General features: G+C 38.6%; 1 protein-coding gene across 1 annotated transcript in view; it reads right to left on the bottom strand.

The window, feature by feature from the left end:
- Positions 1 to 16132, bottom strand: part of tub (TUB bipartite transcription factor) — a 69530-nt gene extending 53398 nt beyond the window's left edge. The window contains exon 1 of the mRNA XM_036130743.1: positions 15945 to 16132. Within this exon, the coding sequence (XP_035986636.1) occupies positions 15945 to 16000 (56 nt within the window). The 5' untranslated portion in view covers positions 16001 to 16132. The remainder of the gene's footprint in view (positions 1 to 15944) is intronic.
- Between the last annotated feature and the right edge of the window lie 3999 nt (positions 16133 to 20131).

Below are 20131 nucleotides of genomic sequence, written 5' to 3'. Positions count from 1 at the left end.
GCTAGACAGGACACTGGGAGAAAAAAAGAAAAAAAGAAATGCTCAAGATGACATAATATTTTTAACAATGCCAATGACCACACACAGCGTGAACCCGGCTTTATGCCGCAAAGAGAAACACTTCCCCTTTCCCCATTGGCTGCTACAAGTTGTCAGTCAGCAGTGTTGGAAATAAAACATTTTATGCATGTTAGCCTTTTTAAACACATTTTTCCATATACTCAAAAGAAAAGCAAATCAAAAAAACATAAAAAACAAATCTCCACAGAAATATACAAGACAAAGGCTTTTATTGTGGTCCAGTAATTGAAGCGGAAATATTGTTAATAGATTGCAGAAAAGCCCAGAGTCACCACAGCTATTTATTGGTTCAAGAGAAGAATATCTGTTATGTATAATGCATAGTAGGAGACTTGTGGTAATTCAAAGCCTTCTCGGGCTGAAAGACAAATCTAATACGCTCACTGCAGAAGGTTTTGGACTAAAAGGGAGATATAAAGGAATGTGCAACAGGAAAAGACTGGCATAGGAAAAATAGATCATTATTTTATCACATATGAAAGATTCACATTTCTCTAACTGTTCACACAATGTTGAATCACTCTCAGCATCCTGAAACACTTATCCATAACTGTATTTGAATCCAATCATCTCTTTTATTGGTATTTTCAAACTGTCAGCCTCCCTCTACAATTATGACAGCAACACAGAATCTAGGCAATCAACTGGAAATTAAATGTAAGCATACATCTGAGCAGGACTGCTTCGTACTGACCAATGCTGATATTCTCTACTGGGTAAAAACTGGCTGGGTTTTAAATGAGAGGAAAGACACAGGAAGCAGGTGGTATAAAATAATTTCCCTCTGGGATTATTAAAGTGTTTATGATTCTGATGATAAATGCAGCACAGCTTTTCAACAACATGAGCAGGAAAACTAAGAGAAGGTGATAAAACAGCAAACATAATGAGAGAGGGAATAAAACATTACATCACCGGATCTTACTTGCACAACCTAAAGACAAACAGTAAAACAGGAAATAAAAACCTCAACACAAAGGAATGAACCAGTATGGAACACCATTAGTGACAATAATCAACGACCACAAATAATCCAGATAATCCAAACACAAAAACAAGTGAAAACTAAAAACACAAAGACCCACAGATTTAATATTGAATTAGCAGTGTTAATTTTTATATATTTAATGTTTTATTTATTGTTGGCCCAACATGTAGGGGCACCTGGAAAAGATGTGCAAGAGTCTTTAAATATAAATTCTGCTTACATGTCAGTAGCACCAACACTGATAATTTAGAAGAAAAAAAAAATCAACCTTTAATTTGAGTATACTTATTCATTGTGTGGGGGTGGACAAGCCATCAGACATTTATGTTCTTCTTCACTGAAGTTCTTCTAGTTTGTAAGAGCAGTTTAGAGTCAAACACACTGTTTGGTGCTCAGTGTTTGCTGAGTGGCTGTGTGTGGGTAGCAGCTTTGTGAAATTCTTTATTGGTTATTTAAGCCTAAGATTCTCCCCTCAAATTAAACTTCACAATGCTGACTTCGTTTTATGCAGTGGAGATTCCTGAAAGGCTCATGTTTTAACCCACGGGTGTCAAAGTCCAGTCCTCAAGGGCTGGTGTCCTGCAACTTTTAGATGTGTCCGATACACCTGAGTCAAATAATCAGGAAATTAGCAGGACTCTGAAGAACCTGACTGCATACCAAGGAGCTAATTATGCCATTTGATTCAGGTGTGTGGGACCAGGGAAACCTCTAAAAGTTTCAGGACACTGGCCCTCGAGGACTGAAGCTTGACACTAGTGATGTTACGTGATGTGCCGAGGCTTCGAGGCGTGTGTCGAGTAATGGAGGGGGCGTTTCCGTGAAGCGCGTATTGAGGCTTGCTTCATTTAGGGGAGGAGCCGAAAACGATGACGTCTGAAGCCTCTCTGCCCGGCTGTACCACGTGACTGCTTCGGGAAGTGGCTTAGATTTTGCCAGATGACCGGTTCATTCAGAACCAGTCATGGCTGCACGCTGGATCATAAAACAGTTCTGCAGTTTAAAATGCCACTTGGTCTGTTTATAAGTTTCGTTTTTATTCATTCTGCATTTTTTAACTACATGCACCATATTTCTGTGCCTCAGCGCTTGCTCCTCTCCCCCCCCCCCCCTTCCCCTTGGAGCAGGTGCTTTTATCACTGTTCATCATTCAAAACGTGAATCACTACGTTTAATGTCCTCACATCGGTAGCAACGTGTGCCAGTTAAAGTCAATAGGAGAGTTACTAGCTGTGTTTCATGCTCTGATTCTCATAGAATCAGTGGCGCTTTGGTGGGCGTGCTGCCTCGCGCTTTAATTCAGGTGCGCACTTTTAAGGATCATTTTAAAGAACTTGTAACATCAGGGGCTTCATCTCAGACCTGTCAGTACCCCTGTTCCCTTTATAGGAGCCCTTTACAGTATTTAGTTATGCATTTTCCCCGCAGCGCACCAACGGGGGTAAAACCCGCCCACCCCACCGCCCAGAGCGCACTGACGAGAGCAATAGAAATTTGTCTGGTCAGCGCGGCTACTGACTGAGAAACCTGTCGCTGTGAAAGGTGATGAGAATGTTATAAACTGCAATAGTCTAGAAGTGCATTGAGCTGAAAAGAGGGAGACGTCAGCAGCTGGATCGTGCGTAAAGACGCAGCGTGAACCTCTGTGTGCTTCAGTGTTGCTGCTGAGGGGAAATTGTTGACCATAACCACCCCCACCCTCCACCACCCCCCGCCCCCAAAATTAGCATAATCTCACTCTTAACTTTTGATTAAAGTTGAGAGGTCTGATTATTACACACCATGCCATATCACATGTCACTACTATTTTGGGAAAAATTACACACAGATAAATACATTCAAAAAAAATTTTATTATACACATATGTGTATACACAAATTATGTAAACAAATGAGTTTACATAATTTTCATGTGCACATGGAACCACCTACTGGTTCCATGTGCACATGAAGCTCCAAGAAATGAACCCTTTCTCAAACCAGTTGGCTCAAGTGGTTCAATGCCTCATGAGGCTTCATCTCACCATCACTACTTGACACCCTTGTTAACCCCACCAACCAGGGGTCTGCAATAGACGGACTCCAGTCCAGGTCTGGACGGGTTAAGTATTCCATTCAGAGTGCAAAGGATTTTCTTATAAGAACACATACAGTAAAAACTGTATTTTTATGTCTCGCGAGTAAATTTTTAAACAGGCACTGCCAAGACAGCTACCAAATGCACGGGACCTTCACAGCAGCTGAATCAACATTGCTGCTGCACACAAAAAGGAGGAATGTAAATGAGTGAGAGAAATCAGCATGACAGTGTCATTGTCAAAAATCTGAACATTTAAAAGGGAATATCGCATATTTTGGAAACAGTGGACAGACTTGTATGCATGTGTTATTCCTGCATCGGCTTTACATCATGTCTGCCTTACATGCTCGTAGTCTGTGGCCGTTGTACAAAGCAGCAACCCGAGGAGACATCATGAAACGAAACAGAAGCATTTTGGGGTGTGGTACCCACAAAATTCAGACGAGAGGACACAAAAAATGAATGAGTTGAGAGGCCAGTATGAGCAAGCAACAAGATGGTTGTGTCATTGAGTCTCTGCCCGACAGCAAGCCAAGGGGTATTCACTGAGAGTGTGATGGATTTTAGGCAAACACAAGGAGCCGTTTACAGATGTAGTGATGGTAAAAGAGTGTATTGTAGCTTTTGTCGACACACTTCTAGATGGGAAAGAAAAGCAAGTCTATGCCAGATTCTATCACCTAGACAGCCAGAGTTTTGTTGAGGACGTTTTAGATGTCACATCACCTAAAACAAACACGAGAGGCGAAAACCGTTATTTAGCTTTGTAAAAAATGCCAACACAGAGAGGAATTAGCTTGAAAAGTGCTGTATCACTCACCACTGATGGAGCTCTCTCCGAGATAGGAAGAGAAAAAGGAGCAGTTACTCGTCTAAAACAAGACAATCTAATCATCGCCTCAGAGGTATTATTCATCAGATGGTTCTGTGCTCCACTCCTTTGGAACAATATGGAGGTGTTATGATTATAGAGATGAAACTAATAAACATTCTCTGGGCTTCATCACGTTGTCAAAATCACCGGCTTCAAAAGGTTTCAAAGTGAAGTTAATGCTGGTGCAAATGACCTAATATTGGACTGCAATGTATGATGGTTGAGCAAAGGAAGAGCTTTAGTTTTCATAATTAGAGGGGAAATAATGTGATTTCTGGTCCAGAACAACAACAAATATTTTGCCTTTCTTGTAGACATAATAAAATCACCTGAATGACCTAAATGTGAAACTGCAAGCCAAGAATAACTCTTTGTGTGATTTGTTTATAACTGTCCATTCTAACGAAAGCTGGAAAATCTGAAAGAGGATCGCCAAGATAATAGCACACATTTTTCATGAGTAAAACGAATTGAAGAAGAGATGAATGTTCTTTCCCATGTTAGGTTTGTACAAAAACTCCCTGAAATCTTCAGTAAGTGTTTTGGTCACCTTAGCCTTTAGAGAAAAAAATATTATTTTCATTAAAAAAATAAATCCCTTCCCTGTGAAAGATGTCACATTTTCAGAGGAGGCCAAGCTGAACTACAAATGAGCAGATGTAGGCTTTCTTCAAAAGGTACATCTGCAAATAGACGTAGCACTTAGAGAGCAGTGAGACGCTGCTGCTCCTGTTGCCTGCTGGTCACACAGAGTATTCCAGTACTCATCAAAGTGACAGTCCACACATTTTACATGTTTGGCTCCATATAATGCTGTGAGATAGCATTCTCAACTATGAACATCATTAAAGCTAAATATAAACTAAAAAAAAATTACGTATGCATGCCTGTTTAAGAATGACGGTGCCCTTAGTCCTTCCAGGGTTTAAAATGCTTGGAAACTGATTTTTTTCTCACTGAAATGGGAGAAAAATGTGTTGTTTTCACAGTTACATATAAACAGTGCTAATGCTTCTGGGTATTTTTTTTTTATTGTTTTCATTAAGGAAAGAATACAAATGTTAATCATTCTTATTCTATTTTAGCTAATCTTCAGCTCAAAAAGACACTTTAATAAATGAAGCAACCTAAAATATCTATACTTACATTTTCAACAATACATTTGTTGTGCTTTAGAGTTTTGAGACCTCAGTAAGAAATATTTGAAGCACATTTTAAGTTGGTTATTGACGATCACACTGTAGCCTTTTTGTTGATTAGAGATAGGTTGATGTGGCACTCTTTCCATTCTTCCAAATCCATTCCCTGAAATTTGAGGAGGAAGCATCCCATGCTAAAGGCCAAATTATTTAAAAGAACAAAACAATGTGTTTCTAGATGAACTTTAACAAATAAAACTAAAAATAAAGAACTAAATCTGTATTGTGTTACTTTTATGCTCGGCAGTTTAATTAAAGACGCCTGTTATACACTATAAAGATACACTGAGGTTTTTTTTGCAGTAAGACTTTGTTTGTTTGTTCATGGGCAGAAAATAGAGGAAACACATGGAGAGAAGCTGCAACTGACATCGCAACTGTGAGGTTTTAGCAGATCCAAAATGCAGACAGGACCTCAGAAGCTGCACAATAAAAACAAGGATTTTCACAATCACTCAAAAAAACAAAACACAAACAACCTTGCAAATAAACTCAAGACAAAGAATACCAGGAGAAAAATAACGGAGTAACAGGCCGTATGAACAAGGAGCAGGGAATCAAATGGAAGAAACACAGAGAACATATACCGAGGAGAAATGAGCAACAGCTGAGAACAATGATGCTAGAGAGCTGAGGGAGAATAATTAACATGGACAGAAAGGGAAGAAATCTGACAGAACATGTAAACCAAATGAACAAGAAATAATCAACAACCTAATCTACAATGAATAAACTCTAGAAAACACACAAACAATAATAAACTGAAATCCAAAAACCTCAGTTCGAGATCATTGCAATTGTGTGTAATTTTGGACTTAAGATTTTGACAGTAGTTAAAAAATTGTTTATGCACTGGTTTAAAAAACAGCAGCCACAAACCCTAACATGCATAAGGAAATAGCTGAACACTAGCCTAAGGTTACTAACAGGGGGTAGCTTAGCGGGAATACATGCCTGTATGTTTGTATAGGTCTGTAAGCAGGGAGCACAGAAAGGTCAAGTCCCTTGATGGTGGATAATTATGTATAGTTGAGTAATTTGCATAATGTAAAAGACATGGAATTACATAAATGTTTCAAAGTAATGCTGAGAGTATCTGAAAACACTTGTATGTAGAATGAATATTATACAGCTGCTGGTGAAACACCATGCCACGCTACTTCCACCAGTTTTACAGTCTATCATTGTTTTAGGTAAACATGGCCTGTCAATCTTAGAATTAGTTCTAAATACACAAACCAATATTGCTATTATTTCTATTGTCATCCACATTTCTGTTGTTGTTGTGTTCTCCCATCAGTCTTGTTCCTGGGCACAGCTGGATCCCCAGTCTCTCCAGATTCCTGCTCTAAAAGCACACCTGCTGCTCAAAGGGCACCTCAGCACTAATCCACTTTGATGCGACAGGGAACCAACAACCTTTCCTGTTGGAAACTAAAATCATCAAAGTGGCAGGGCTGCAAACGCAGTAATATCCCTGAGCAGTGATTGGGATTTATTAAGGGGGGGTACTCCTTTTCCTTTGATGACACTGCCTTTGGAAATTTAAATATAGAGGAACTGTTTAAAAAAAAATTTGAATCCGACACTTAAAAGCAGAAGTGAAAGAGAACAACTTATGCATATGTCTGTCAGCTTCCACATTAACCCTGCTTTCAAAGAAGTATTTTTTTCCCTTTTGTAGTCAAAAGAAAAACCTGCTGAATTTTGTTAGCGCAGGGCTTTTTTTAGTAGATACCCAGAAACCTGATAGTAATCCATTCCTGCAGAAGCAGCTGGGAACTAGAGTAATGCATTGAGGTTAGGAATAAAACATTGATATCTTTTTCTTATTGCATTAGAAAGAAGGTAATCCTCAAACCCCACTAAACAAACACCTCCACATCCTTCAATAGCACACTCTTACAGTGCAGAGATCATTATTGCTTCAGAATCAGAAAAAAAAGTGTTACCCGGGGATGTTTAAGAGCTGTTTCTAATGGCCTGGTTGATTTCTGCATCTGAAATAGGTAAATGTACTGTAATTTGGCGAAGACACTGCTTTTATTTACATCTGGCTGTTACAAAAAACTCTGATTTATTTTTACTGCATTATGATAAGTGTTTTATTGATTTTTTTTATTTTATTAATGGAAAACACATGTGTAGTTTATGAACAAAAACCAATGCAGGTTTTTTTTTTCTATCATGATGGAATGACTACATTCCTGTTGTTTGAGGTGCCACAAAAGATCATTGAATGAACAAAAATGTGTTTTTAATTTGCAAAAACTTGATAGAGAGCATCAAAATAAACAAATTATCTTAGTGCTAGTTTTGACATTTATGATAAAAATGGACCTTTACCTGTTCGAAGGGTTTTAAACCAGTTCTGCTTGGTTTTCTTTGGCCATTGATTGTCCAGCCCTTCCTTTCATCAGTGGGAATCACCAAAGCCACCAATCACTCGGTCATTGATCTGCGTATTGGAGGTGATCTTTCTCAGTCCATTACCCATTACAGCTGCTGCCATGTGGGGATTTATGATGCTAGCATTTATCTTCCCTTTTGTCAGAAGGAATTGTTTGACTGAAACAAGTCAGGGAAACAAAATGCTGTTTTATAAAGCTTTTCATATTATTCCAATTCACACAGAGTCGGAAAATGACACGGAAAATCAGTAATTCCAGGATGTCTTTTGATCAGTCTGGTCAGCCAGTTATCTTACTAAAACATAGTGAAATAAATGCTCCTTAATCCATTAACACGACGCAGACAACTGCTAATTACACCTTGAATTTTGCGTATTTGTTAATAGATTGATTACATTCACACTGATTTTGTCATACACACACGCACACACACACAAAAATTATTTTCAGTGTAATAAATTTTTGGACAGACACTCAATGGACATACACACGTCTTTAAATCTGAATCTGAATGTTTTTAAATTTTGCCAAAACTTTGCCTCACGTGTATTACAGAGCGACGGAAAACATATGCCTCATTGTGAATAGCTTCTGTTCTTGCTTTAATATCACGCTTAAGCTACTTAAGTCATGGTTCGCCCTGTTTAACCGTACATTAACTGTGATTAACAACATTTTCTGGCTGAGTTAAACCAGCGACAGAGAGGCCTGATTACTTCCAGACCCACAAAATTAAGAAATTATTAAAACAAACACTGTCATGAAGTTGGCTCGCAGATCTCAAAAAGAAACACAACATGTCTTAAATGAAAGAAATTCAAAGAGCAGATGAAAAAACAAAGTCACTTGAATCTATTTTTCTTGAGACAGTGACAAAGACCTTTTTAAAGATTTGGGACTCCAGCAAACTACAATGAGAGGCATTATTCACAAATGGAGTAAAAACAGAACTATGGTGAACCGAATTGTCTGGCATACCAAAACTACTCCAAGAGGACATTGTCAACTTGTCCAGGAGGACACAAAAGAGCACAGGACAACATCTCAAGCGCTGTAGGTGTCAGTTGATTTAAAAATAAGACAGAGACAGGGAAAAGATCTTGGGTCAAAATCACTGATGCTCAAAAAGGAACACAAAGACAAGTTGCACGTGTCCTCAAAACAACTTTTTTATGATTTCCAAGACTCTTGTCAAGTAAGGGGGAAAAAAATCAAAACTTTTTGTAAGGTTGCTGTATATGGTTATGGTAGTGTGATCAATCAAGTACTATCCGTTGTCATAACGGATAGTACCATTAATTTAGCCCTCTGCCAGAAAATCCCAAAGACAAATGTTGAGTTATCAATAAACAACCTTAAGGTCAAGTGCACTTGATTTCTTTAGCAGGACAGTAATTAGGACACCAGCAACTCCACCTTTGAAACTATTAAAACACACAAAAAGATAGATTTTAAAGTAGCCCAGTAAAAGTGTGGAATTAAATCTGATTTAGATGCTGTGGCACGACCTTAAGCAGGCTGTTAATTCAAGAAAACACCACAGCTCTGCAAAGAATTGTCAAAAATCCCTCCACATCACTGTGGAGGGATTTTGAGCCTACCTGTTTTTTTATACTAGGGCCAGGGTAGTTTGAACAGTCTTCTTCCTTTAGCAAAGGTAATCATTCTATGAAAACTGCTTTGTGTATGTACTCAGGGTAGCTCCTTCCGGTTTTAAAATATGTTTGATCATCTATAGCATTTGAGCGTAAGAAAGCAAAAACAGAAAATATCTTTAAAAGGGCAAATACTTTTCATTACATTGTTTAAAAAATCAAGTTATTTTTCTTTTGATGCCATAGGAGTTGTACTTCAACTTTTCTACAGTTTCATAAGGTTACATTGATTAACTATTGTTAATGTTGTCTTCCATACAATTTAAATATTTGTGCAATTTGTGGATTCACAATATCCCAACTTTTTAGTTCATCAACATACATTTGTCTTCTGAAAGGGGTCTGTGCTCTGCTGGTGGTTACTACAGAAACAAGTGGAGAGTGACTAAGCAATGGACCGCTCAATAAACGCAGTTTCACAGAGGGCTTGTTAAACTGGCGGTGTCCCGTAAATCTGTGTCAATATATTTCTTTATTTTAACCCCACTTATCTAACTGTGAGCCTTTTCCCTCAGCTTCTTTATCAACCAACCATTTGAGACTCATTTATCAAACACGGTGGCACACCCGCAGTAAATACACACACAGATATTCAATAGTCTGATATATAAAGGGTAAATTAAATATGTCTCTACATGCTTAGAATCTGGATAAAAATGTGTCTCTCCCTCTTGTTCTCTCATGTTGTCTGCTTTTTACCCATCTTGTTTGTGAATCAAGTCTCCATTCACAAAAAAACTAACATTTGCAAGATTATTCCTGTGCATCATGTCATGGAGTCAACTTCTCCAATATCTAACAGGCTTACAGAAAGGCTTCTAAAGTGGGCAAACACTCTCTCCACTGCCTGGACATAGCTGTCTCCTTAGCTACTTTTCTGGGCCAGGCTGTAGCAACCACAGAGATCAGTGCCAAACGGCTAGCATATGCACTGCACTAAAGCAAATCTGTTTTCATCAAATGCTTGTTGGCACTAAATAAACAAGTCTGAGGATAAGAGAAGTCAGAAAAAATACCAAACGTTGACCAAATATTTCTAGCACGGCTGGTTTAAAGGATCCTCTATAACAGGGATTTTTCTGTTTTTCCAATGAAGTTATACGTGTCGTGATTTAGGGTTTTGTTTGCTTTGTTCTGGACTAATTAGTCTCCACTCCCCTCAGCCACCAGTCATCTGTCACCACCCAATCAGCTCTGTCCACTCCTCAGTCTCCAGTCAGATCAGCTCCACCTGCTGCCAGTAATTACCGTCAACTCTGCTCACCTGTTCACCTGCCTTCAGATACCTGCCTCACTCATTCACTCACTGCCAGATGTCACATCACCTGACATGTGCTCTGCCGCCGTGGTGGTTTCTGTTCATGTGTGCTCCACCTGCATCTGGTAAAGTCTGGTTCTGTCAGTAACTTCTGGTCCGTCTACATCGGACATTCCCAATAAACCTTTTAAACGTAACTGTGTGTTTGGCCGGATTTCGGGTTCACGTCTACTGTGGTTACAGTACGGAGTACTATAAACATGACCAGTCAGAGCATTTTTTTGTCTGATTTCTCAAGATTTCACACAGTAAAATGTCAGATTTAGGTGGCTATAAAAAGTGGCTACATTTAGCAGCGCTTCATTTCTAGCATATGTTCCAGGATGCAGGTCATCGTGGTGATTCCAGAGGCTAATGTCATCCACTTTATAGCAACTTAATTCAACAGAAACTTTACAGTTAAATGTACAGCAGAAGAAAGGCCACTGTATTGTAAAGCATTGTATTTTTCTACCAGCCAAGATGGCTGCATAATTAACAGCAAAACCGGATATAATACATCAGCATATACTACAAACTAATGTAAATCCATTATCATTTATTAATTATGTCTAATATAATGTTTTAATCGTATATTGATAGAAAACCTAAGGAAAATATGTCACCTCAAACATTCTGATGTGTTTTTAAAGTGCTTTGTGAATACGGCTGTAAGAAGTCAATTAATGTGATGAGATTTGAAAAGTGCAATATCTTGCTCAAACAATAACAGTGTGTGATGCTAGGTGGGGGAATGTATGAATGTATATGGGCATGTGAAATAAGAATAATGAGGGCTATGGCATAATTTGTATTGTTTTGTAAATGTATTGTGTTTGGGGGTCCTTGTATAAGCTAAAGCAGCTTCATAAAATATTTGTAAATTTGTAACATTTTGTAAATAAATAAAAAAATTTCATAGAAAGGGATGAAATAAAAAAAAAGGTTGAAGGCCAATTACTGTTTGTTATTCCTGTTTATGTACGAGCTAGTATTAGCACTCTAGCACAACTAGCTACCACAGAAAGTTATCAACGAGGCATCTGAAATTTCTTATTTTTGTTTCAAAAATAGGCTTTTGGCCTTTAATTTTTTTTTTCATGTTTAAAGACTTTTATCCAAACACACATTCTTTAGTGTTGCTGAACATATTGCTGTTATATTGGTAAATATGTGCCACCATGAAGTAGTTCCTTTGACAGGTGTGGGCTTGCACAACAAGCCTTGACAGGATATTAGAAAATAAGCATTTTTAAAACTACATTGAGCCATTTCTTCAAAAGGAATTGAATTGCTTATAGTCTGCTTATTGTTTTTGCCATGTGGAAACTATAAAGAAAGATTATGTAAATGTGCACTGTAGATTTCTGCACTCGTTTTGCTTAAGATTTTACTGTACTTAACAGCTATGGTAAAGGTTCATGGGGCTATGGAAATGCTGCCAGCGTTTTCAGGAGGAGCTAAGTCTGTAAAAAGATAAGGCAGCACCACCTTGATAATGACCTGCACATAGAAACAATCTGCAAGTATTACTTCTGCAGAACATTACAGCTGAATTTCTTCATATGATTTTGACTAAAAAGATGCATTGATAAGTAAATGTTCGTTTAGGATCACTGTTCAACGTTTCAGTGTTTAGTTGCAATGGTTACACATAAAGGGTGTGTATTGTCTAAAGGTGTTAATATTCACGCCTCCATTCATATATTGTAACTTACCACACATCTTGATCATGTTTACTGTTTAAAAGCCACATAAAATAGTTTAAATACATTTTCAGAACATTTTACATTTTCAGAAATGGTTGTATGAATACTGTACGGCTAACAACCGATTGAACATATGAAGAATTCAAACACTGCACTTTTTTTTGGTTGTTTTGTTTTCACAATTTGAGTCATCTTCTTGGTGAACTACTTTGCCTTAAACAGCTCTACAAGTCTCCGATTACACCGTCATCTTCTGTGACTCATTTTCAGAAACAGCCTCCACAGTGGCCCAGACGGACAGTGGGCTCATATTTAATAAGCATTTTTGTTGATTTCTAATCTGAACCAAAGTTCTGTAATGAATCAAAATCAAATTCTCAAATTCAAGCACCTGCAGAATAACAGTATGTTCATCTGGCAGCTGCACAAACAAGGAAATGTTCAAAACCTAAGAGGAAAAAAAACATGTTTGAAGGTGAGAAAATAAATAAGAAACCTACCAACAAACACTGACTAATAGCTCTCCCACACAGTGGGCAATGTCCAATGGCTGTTGACACAAAAACATTACAACACTGATAAAATGGCGCTTTTCTATTTTGTCAAGGCAAGAGAGGATGGATGGATGGATGGATGGATGGATGGATGGATGGATGGATGGATGGATGGATGGATGGATGGATGGATGGATGGATGGATGGATGGATGGATGGATGGATGGATGGATGGATGGATGGATGGATGGATGGATGGATGGATGGATGGATGGATGGATGACATTATTTTGGTAGCTTTAAGATATGACGATTACTGCATCAGGTTAAAACATGTTAAAAACATAAAAAAATATCAGGAATATGGATAGAAAAACAATACCGGTACATATGCTTGGTTGAAGCAGATGTATTTAAATTCACTTAATGCTTGTAGGCCTTGACTTCAAGTGTATGCTAATGGATGCACCAGGTATTGTAACAGGTTCATCCATCTTATTCTCAAGTACCAAAATAAAAGACAAGAAAAAAAAAAGTATAAAGCTCCTATTCTGGTCCCTTCAACATTACTTACTTGTGTTTAATGCTGAGAACAAAACGTAGACAAGAAATTCAAGCTAACCTTTATTTTTGGTTTAAAAGCGTTAAAACGTCAAGATCTGAAGGCTCCGAAGTGCATCTTGTCAGGCCACCTTGCCCTTCATCTCCAGGATACAATGTCTGCTGAGTAGGTGCCAGGACACAGAGTGATTGCACCGGCTGTTGGTGCAAGAGTGAAAAGGCTCCAGACCACAAAACAGCTGCCTCACACAGTAATATTCCTCCTACCTGTAGAACAATCCTTAAATACAAATACATTATTAGTGAGGAATAAGTATTTACTGGTTCTCCAGCATGAAAAAGCTAGTTCTGCTTGAGCAGAACATGATAACATGACAAGAACATGACATGGAAATCAAATACAAGTTTTAAAGAGCAAAACTACAGATGAGGATTCCAAGTGGCAGTAAAATGCAACAGCTCTGGTCTCATTGTGTCTCTTTGCATCTTCTCACATTATATATATATATATACCATTATATTCAAACCATTACTTTTGTCATGTATCTCTGCATTGGTCCAATCCAAAGATATTGGAGCAATGTAAACAATATAAACTGATGAAAAATATATTTTAAGTGTTCATTTCCACTTAAAATACCAGAAATACACACAGGCTATTATGTCAGGTACACATTATTAGATGATCACTACCCAGCATTTCGAAGGATGTTTGATCTGTTTAAAATTAAAACTTTGTGTGCTCCTGACTGTTGAAACATGGTGAGATCTAAAGAGCTCCCTGAGGTTTTCAGAGAGAGGTTTGTGGCAATTTATGAGTTGGGTAAGGAATAAAAAATCAGCCATCCAAACTGTCCTGAAAAGAGTCTACGAGTGGAGGACTTCTAAATCAACTGCGAACATCCCCAGGAATGGCAGTCCAACCAAGTTCACAGCAAAATGCTAAAAGAAGCCTGGAAAAAACTCTAAAATGTAATCGCAGGACCAACAGCAGGCTCTTACTGTTGATATGAAAGCGCTGCACAGTCCAAACTAGAATGAAACAAGTTTACCTTTCATGTGGAGTATGCATGCATGGGAACCTTTTCCCTCTAAGGCAATGACTTCTGGAATTAGATTCCTTGGGCTGATGAGTCTAAACTGAATTATTTGGAAACCAAAACAGAGGAAATATTTCTTAAACACAAAATACAAGCATTCCTAGAGGAGAACCTTATACCAACAGTGTGATGGTTTGGGGATGCTTTGCTGCAGAAGGAAATGCAGTTCACTATGTAGAGCCTACTACGAATGTTGCATTTATTGTAATGTCTCAGAGCGTGCTTGAGAAAGACCATCTGCAAAAGTAAAAAATTAAATACATGACAATGACCCAAAACATACCAGAGAATCCACCAATGATTGGCGGAGAATTAAAACATGGAAAGTCCAGGTACCGAGTCAAACGCCAGATCTTGACCTCATTGAGATGCTGCAGGGTTACAATAAAGGAACAACTCAAACCTATCAAAGCTGAAAGGGAAGAGCAGGGCAAACAATCCTCAGACCAATGTCACAAGATGCATTTCACTCATGTTATTTCAGCTACAGAGGTGAGACTAGCTAGTAGGCTGGAGGGGGACACCTATGTTTTCCTTTGTTGGAATACACATTTTTGTTATCTTTCAAATAAAACGGTGATATAATTAAATCAGTGTGTTTTCCAGAGATACGTAAAAAAAAAAAAGATTAGATAACAATATGTGGACGTTTGTCTTCAAATACCCAAGAGACCAGTGACTCAGACAAATGATATCCAAGAACATATTCAGAATATCAATTAGACTGGCCGAGCCAAGGTATATTTAACATTGCCGAGGTAAAACCTCTTCAATTCTGGTTGTAACGGATCAATGAAACAGCAGCTACATTTTACAGCATCCGTCAATCCAGACTTCTGAGTCAGTCAATAAAAACCTAGGAATGGTCCCATTCCACCCCCAACAGAAACGTTTAGAGAAAAGTGCCCTTAACCGCTGGATGAACTCAAAGCAATCACCCTTCACTTCAATGTGTACCCCTCACCGGTCCAGAGGATGAAGTCACAGACTCATTCACACTGACCACCTCCAAGACAATATGCATACACAATGAGCATTACTTTTTAATTCTCATTTAACTTATCCTAAGCGATAGCTTTGTATGTTATTGACCGTCTCTGCTGGAATGTTAAGATGGGAAGATGTTAACCTTTGTTCAAGTGTTGTGTCATCTGATGGTTGGATGAATGGATGTATGGATGAATGGATGGATGGATGGATGGATGGGTTGGGACTGAAGATGTCAGCTGTCCAATAACACACATGCAGACACTGAGCCGTTCATCTCTCCGCGATAGGATGCGGCGCTGTTCCAAACCCCTCATTTCCCAGACCCACTAGTAAATACCGGGGAGAACGAGTTCCCACTAACACGCAAAATCACTCCTGATTATTTATTTTTTTTTATTTCTGAATCGGCCTTCCTGAACCGTAAAAGCGAAACGCACCAGACCTGCCAGGTGGCTTTAAAAGCTCACACTGATAACAACAACAACAATGCAAGACATGCCGCTTACCTGTCATAACTCCATCTACTGTAAGACATGCTCCTGTTGCTGCTCACTCCCTCCATGTCAACCCCCGGAGATGTGGACCGAGTCGGAGCCGCCGGATACAAATCAAAGCCTTCAGCCGCGCAGACAGAGTCGGGGTGTATGTTGGTGTTGGTGGGAGCGCCCGGGCAGTGAATGAAGCGGGGAGGCTGAGCGCCGCTAGATCTTCTGCTGTGGACTATACCACCACCACGGGGAGGGGGGCGCTGCGCTGCGCTGCGTAACAGCCAGACTGGTTCCACTAAACGAACAGGTGGTTCCTCACGCTGCGCTCGGGACCCCACGGTGCGAGGCGCCTGACAGGAATCCAAGAGGTTTTAGATGCTGTGTTTACCCTTAAATGTGCGATTATACCAAAAAAAAAAAAAAAAAACCCACAGTGGGATTAAAAACAAGCGAGAAGCTTTGCTCTCGGTTTCACAGTTAAAAAGGACTGTTTCTAAAAGAAACGCTGTATTCGCTTTGTTTAATGACACACGGAGGGCTGTTTTCCCTGAATTGTATTTTTCCATCAGTTGCCCTCCCCTGGAATGGCCACAATTTGGAGGTTCAGTCTGAACAATCCTGCCTATCATGACAGTAGCCTGCTCTTTATATGGTATATGGTTATGGCTCATCTGATCATTGGAGAACCCCACGCCAAACTAGCCCCCTACAACATCATTTAATACAGCACACTGATATTTATTGAAAATAACGTTTGTATGACATTGTGCTATACTCTTCTTAACAGCTGTATTCACATTAATGTTGGTTATACTTACAGGTCCTTTGCATCTTTTGACAGTATGGTGAATATTCCTGCGATGCATTGTCTGTAACATATGAAATTAGTGTATTTTGATCTATATACATCTTTGGTTGGTAGCAACAATGCATTTACAAAAGTTGGTACAAAACTAAAATCAGCCAGATGTTGTTGTTGTTTTTTAAACCTTAAACTAGAATCCAGCACAATAGCGTAAATGAAACAATAAGAAGTGTGAGGTCATTTTTAGGAAGACCCTTGAAGATATGAACACATGAAAGTGTCTGAAATATGGACATTTTGAGTCTTCATTCCAAAGATGTCAGCCAAAAAGGAAAAAGGTAGATTTACTTGGTGCTGTTGTTTAAAAAAGATCACATAGTGTTTTAAAATCTGACCTGCCACCATATATGTGTATGTGGCATATAGAGTTTGAAAAATGGGTAGATATATTAAACCTTCTGTCATATCACAATAGTAGGCTATTTATGATTTCCGTGCATACTCACAACTAAGTTTTATCCAGAATCGTACCTAGTTTTTAGACAGGAAAGTAATGCATGGAGAAGACATGCAAACTCCACCCAGAAAGGCCACCGTGAGGCAACAGGCCGCATTAAACCCCGCCACCCATCAGAACAGATAACACAAGTAAATGTTTTCAATGGATATACGCAAGACAATTTTTCGCTATTGTCTCTGCCTCTTAAAATAAACTGACAATGATACCCAAAAAAATGCATCATCATGCACATTAAGGTGTTCTTTGTCACCATACAATAAATCTAATTGGGGAATACTATGCTTTTTTGCTGTTTCTATACTAGTAAACGATTAAATATATATCAGCTGCAATAGATGACTACACTTCAAAACCAGCTAATCGTATTTTGTAAGGTATAGCAAAATATGGTGACAATATTCATAATTTGTGCGCTCCTTTTGAAAGTGCAGCTCCTACACCTTCATTTCCAAGTGTGAAAGATTTATCTTCCTTTTCTTTTCCAAGTCTTTGAGTGATTCCGGAGGCTCCTTGCTTAGAATTTGCAACAACACAAATCAGCTGAATAACAAGCAACAGCTTTGAGATTTTAATGAGCTGAAATAAATTTTATCTACTGCAAAACACCTTTTTGTAACTAGAGAGAATAAATTTCTTATCAAATTAATTTTGTGGTTTTTTGGAAACATTTTGATTCATCCTACATAAAAAAAACAATCATTTACTCTCTCCTCAACAACCATCAAAACATAAAATCGCAAAATTGAAGTAAGAAATAGAAAAATATAGGAGAGCAGTTTTCTAACAAACAAATCCAACAGCCTTAGGCTAATAGTATTTAATTTCTCTGTGTAATCGCTCGGCTGTCTGTGTTTCACTATAAGAAATTAAACATCCATTTGAGTCATACTCGTTATTTTTATTTAAATAAGTTACCATCCAACATGATACGTGAGTGTCTATTTTCTCAGCCAGATCGCCCAAAGCATTTATCAAATTGATGAAATAATTAATTTGAACTATTAAGTGGATTACTAATGGACTCTCGATCGATGACACTGAATAGCAACACATCTTCTAGTTTTCCTTATGAATCATAACAAGAAAACGATGAAGATTTTTGATAAAGTTGTAGCCAAGCTGTATAGCAATAAATTAAAAATATTAAAAGAAATAGATTTTAGTAATTCAACTCAAACAATGCAGTTTAATTTATTGTTAAATAGATTTATTTGACACAGAATTATATATTTCTGGTGTATTTCTGCTAGTTTAGATGATTATGGTTACTGTAGGCACAGGATTCAGAAAAGCTGAACTTTGGATGTTATATCCCACCAACAGGTAAACTGATAAAGGTCTTTGCTAAAGAAGATGGCTGCTCACAGAAACATTCGAGACCAACGGGGAAGGGGAAGATTTTTATTCCAGAAATGTTACCCTGCACTCAACACTCTGTCAGTGCTCCATTTACATGAATCAATGCAGAGTGGGGTGGAGGCAATCAGCCTGTGGCTCAGCTGAAATCTTAACAGCAGCCTTCTTTTCATCTGCGTTGCTGGGTCTGGTGTCTCTCGTCTTCCCCTTGACATTACACCTTAATTTATTTAAGGGGTTTAGGCCGAGCAAGTTTTCTGACGAGCCAAGCATTCTGATGCCATGGTCATTATACCAGCTTTTAGTACTTCTGGCAGAGTGTACACGTATTGAATCCCGCTGAAAAAGGAAATCAGCATAAGGTTTATCATGAAAAGGAAGCAACAAGGGCTGTTAAATTTCTTGGTAGACGGTTGCGCTGACTTTGGAGTTGATAAAACACGGCGAACCAACACCGGCAGATGACACGGTTCCCAGAGTCCTCACCAACTGTGGAAACTTCACTTGACCTCAGTAACCTTTGCCTCTGCAATCTTCCTCCAGACTCTGGAGCTTGGTTTGCAAATGAAACGCAAAACTTACTTTTATCTGAAGTGAGGTTGTTTTTCTCTTAATCCCAGGTAAGGCGCTTTAGATGTCGCCTCTGGTTCAAGAGTGACTTAACAACGCTCAGTTTAAACCAGCGTCCAGCACACATCTATGCAAGGTGGTTCTTTAAGTACTGACTACAGGCCACAGCCTACACCTTGTAAATCTGCCTAAAACTCTTGAATGGGCTTTGCTTCACAATCTTCTCAAGGCTGCTCTCTGCTACATTTTTTCCTTCCACTCAACTTTCTACTAATGAGCCGGCAGTGAAACAGGAGCTAGGAGTTTGTCCTGTAACTGGTAGGTTGCCGGTTCGAACCCCAGCTCTGATCATCCTGGTCTTGCTCTATCTGCTGGCAATGGTGCCGATTGTCTGGCAGCCCCAATTCTGTCAGTGTGCCCCAGGGCAGCTGTGGCTATGATGTAGCTCACCACCGTCAGCGTTTGAATGGGTGAATGACTGAATGTAGTGTAAAGCACTTTGGCGTCCTCAGACCTCGATAAAGAGCTATAAGTGCAGCCCATTTACAAATATGTTTGGATAATTCATTTCATGATGAGCCAGCTTGGTCAGCAATGACCCTTTGTGGCTTAACCTCCTTATGTGTAACAAATCCATGTTTCAGTTTTTTTATTGAAATGACTGAACTAAAATGTTTTTTGATTAAATTGCAATTTATTTAGACGCACTGGTATTTGTGTACAACCTCAGAAACATGTAAGATTGTGTCTCACGAGATATTTGTGAAACAAAACTGTTGGATGGAGGGGGGTAAATTGAAATAGATGTGTAGCAAATTGAAAATTTTAAAAATGAGATTGCTTCCAGAGAGATTTTCTGAGCAATGAGAGCTCATAGTTTTGCATGTTGATTTTTACAGAATCACAATCAGTCGGTCTATTACACAATATCTAAAAGAATGATTTCCTATCTCA

This window comes from Fundulus heteroclitus, unplaced genomic scaffold (assembly GCF_011125445.2).
Source record: "Fundulus heteroclitus isolate FHET01 unplaced genomic scaffold, MU-UCD_Fhet_4.1 scaffold_38, whole genome shotgun sequence".
NCBI lineage: Eukaryota > Metazoa > Chordata > Actinopteri > Cyprinodontiformes > Fundulidae > Fundulus > Fundulus heteroclitus.
This window is presented reverse-complemented; position numbering and strand designations above follow the sequence as displayed.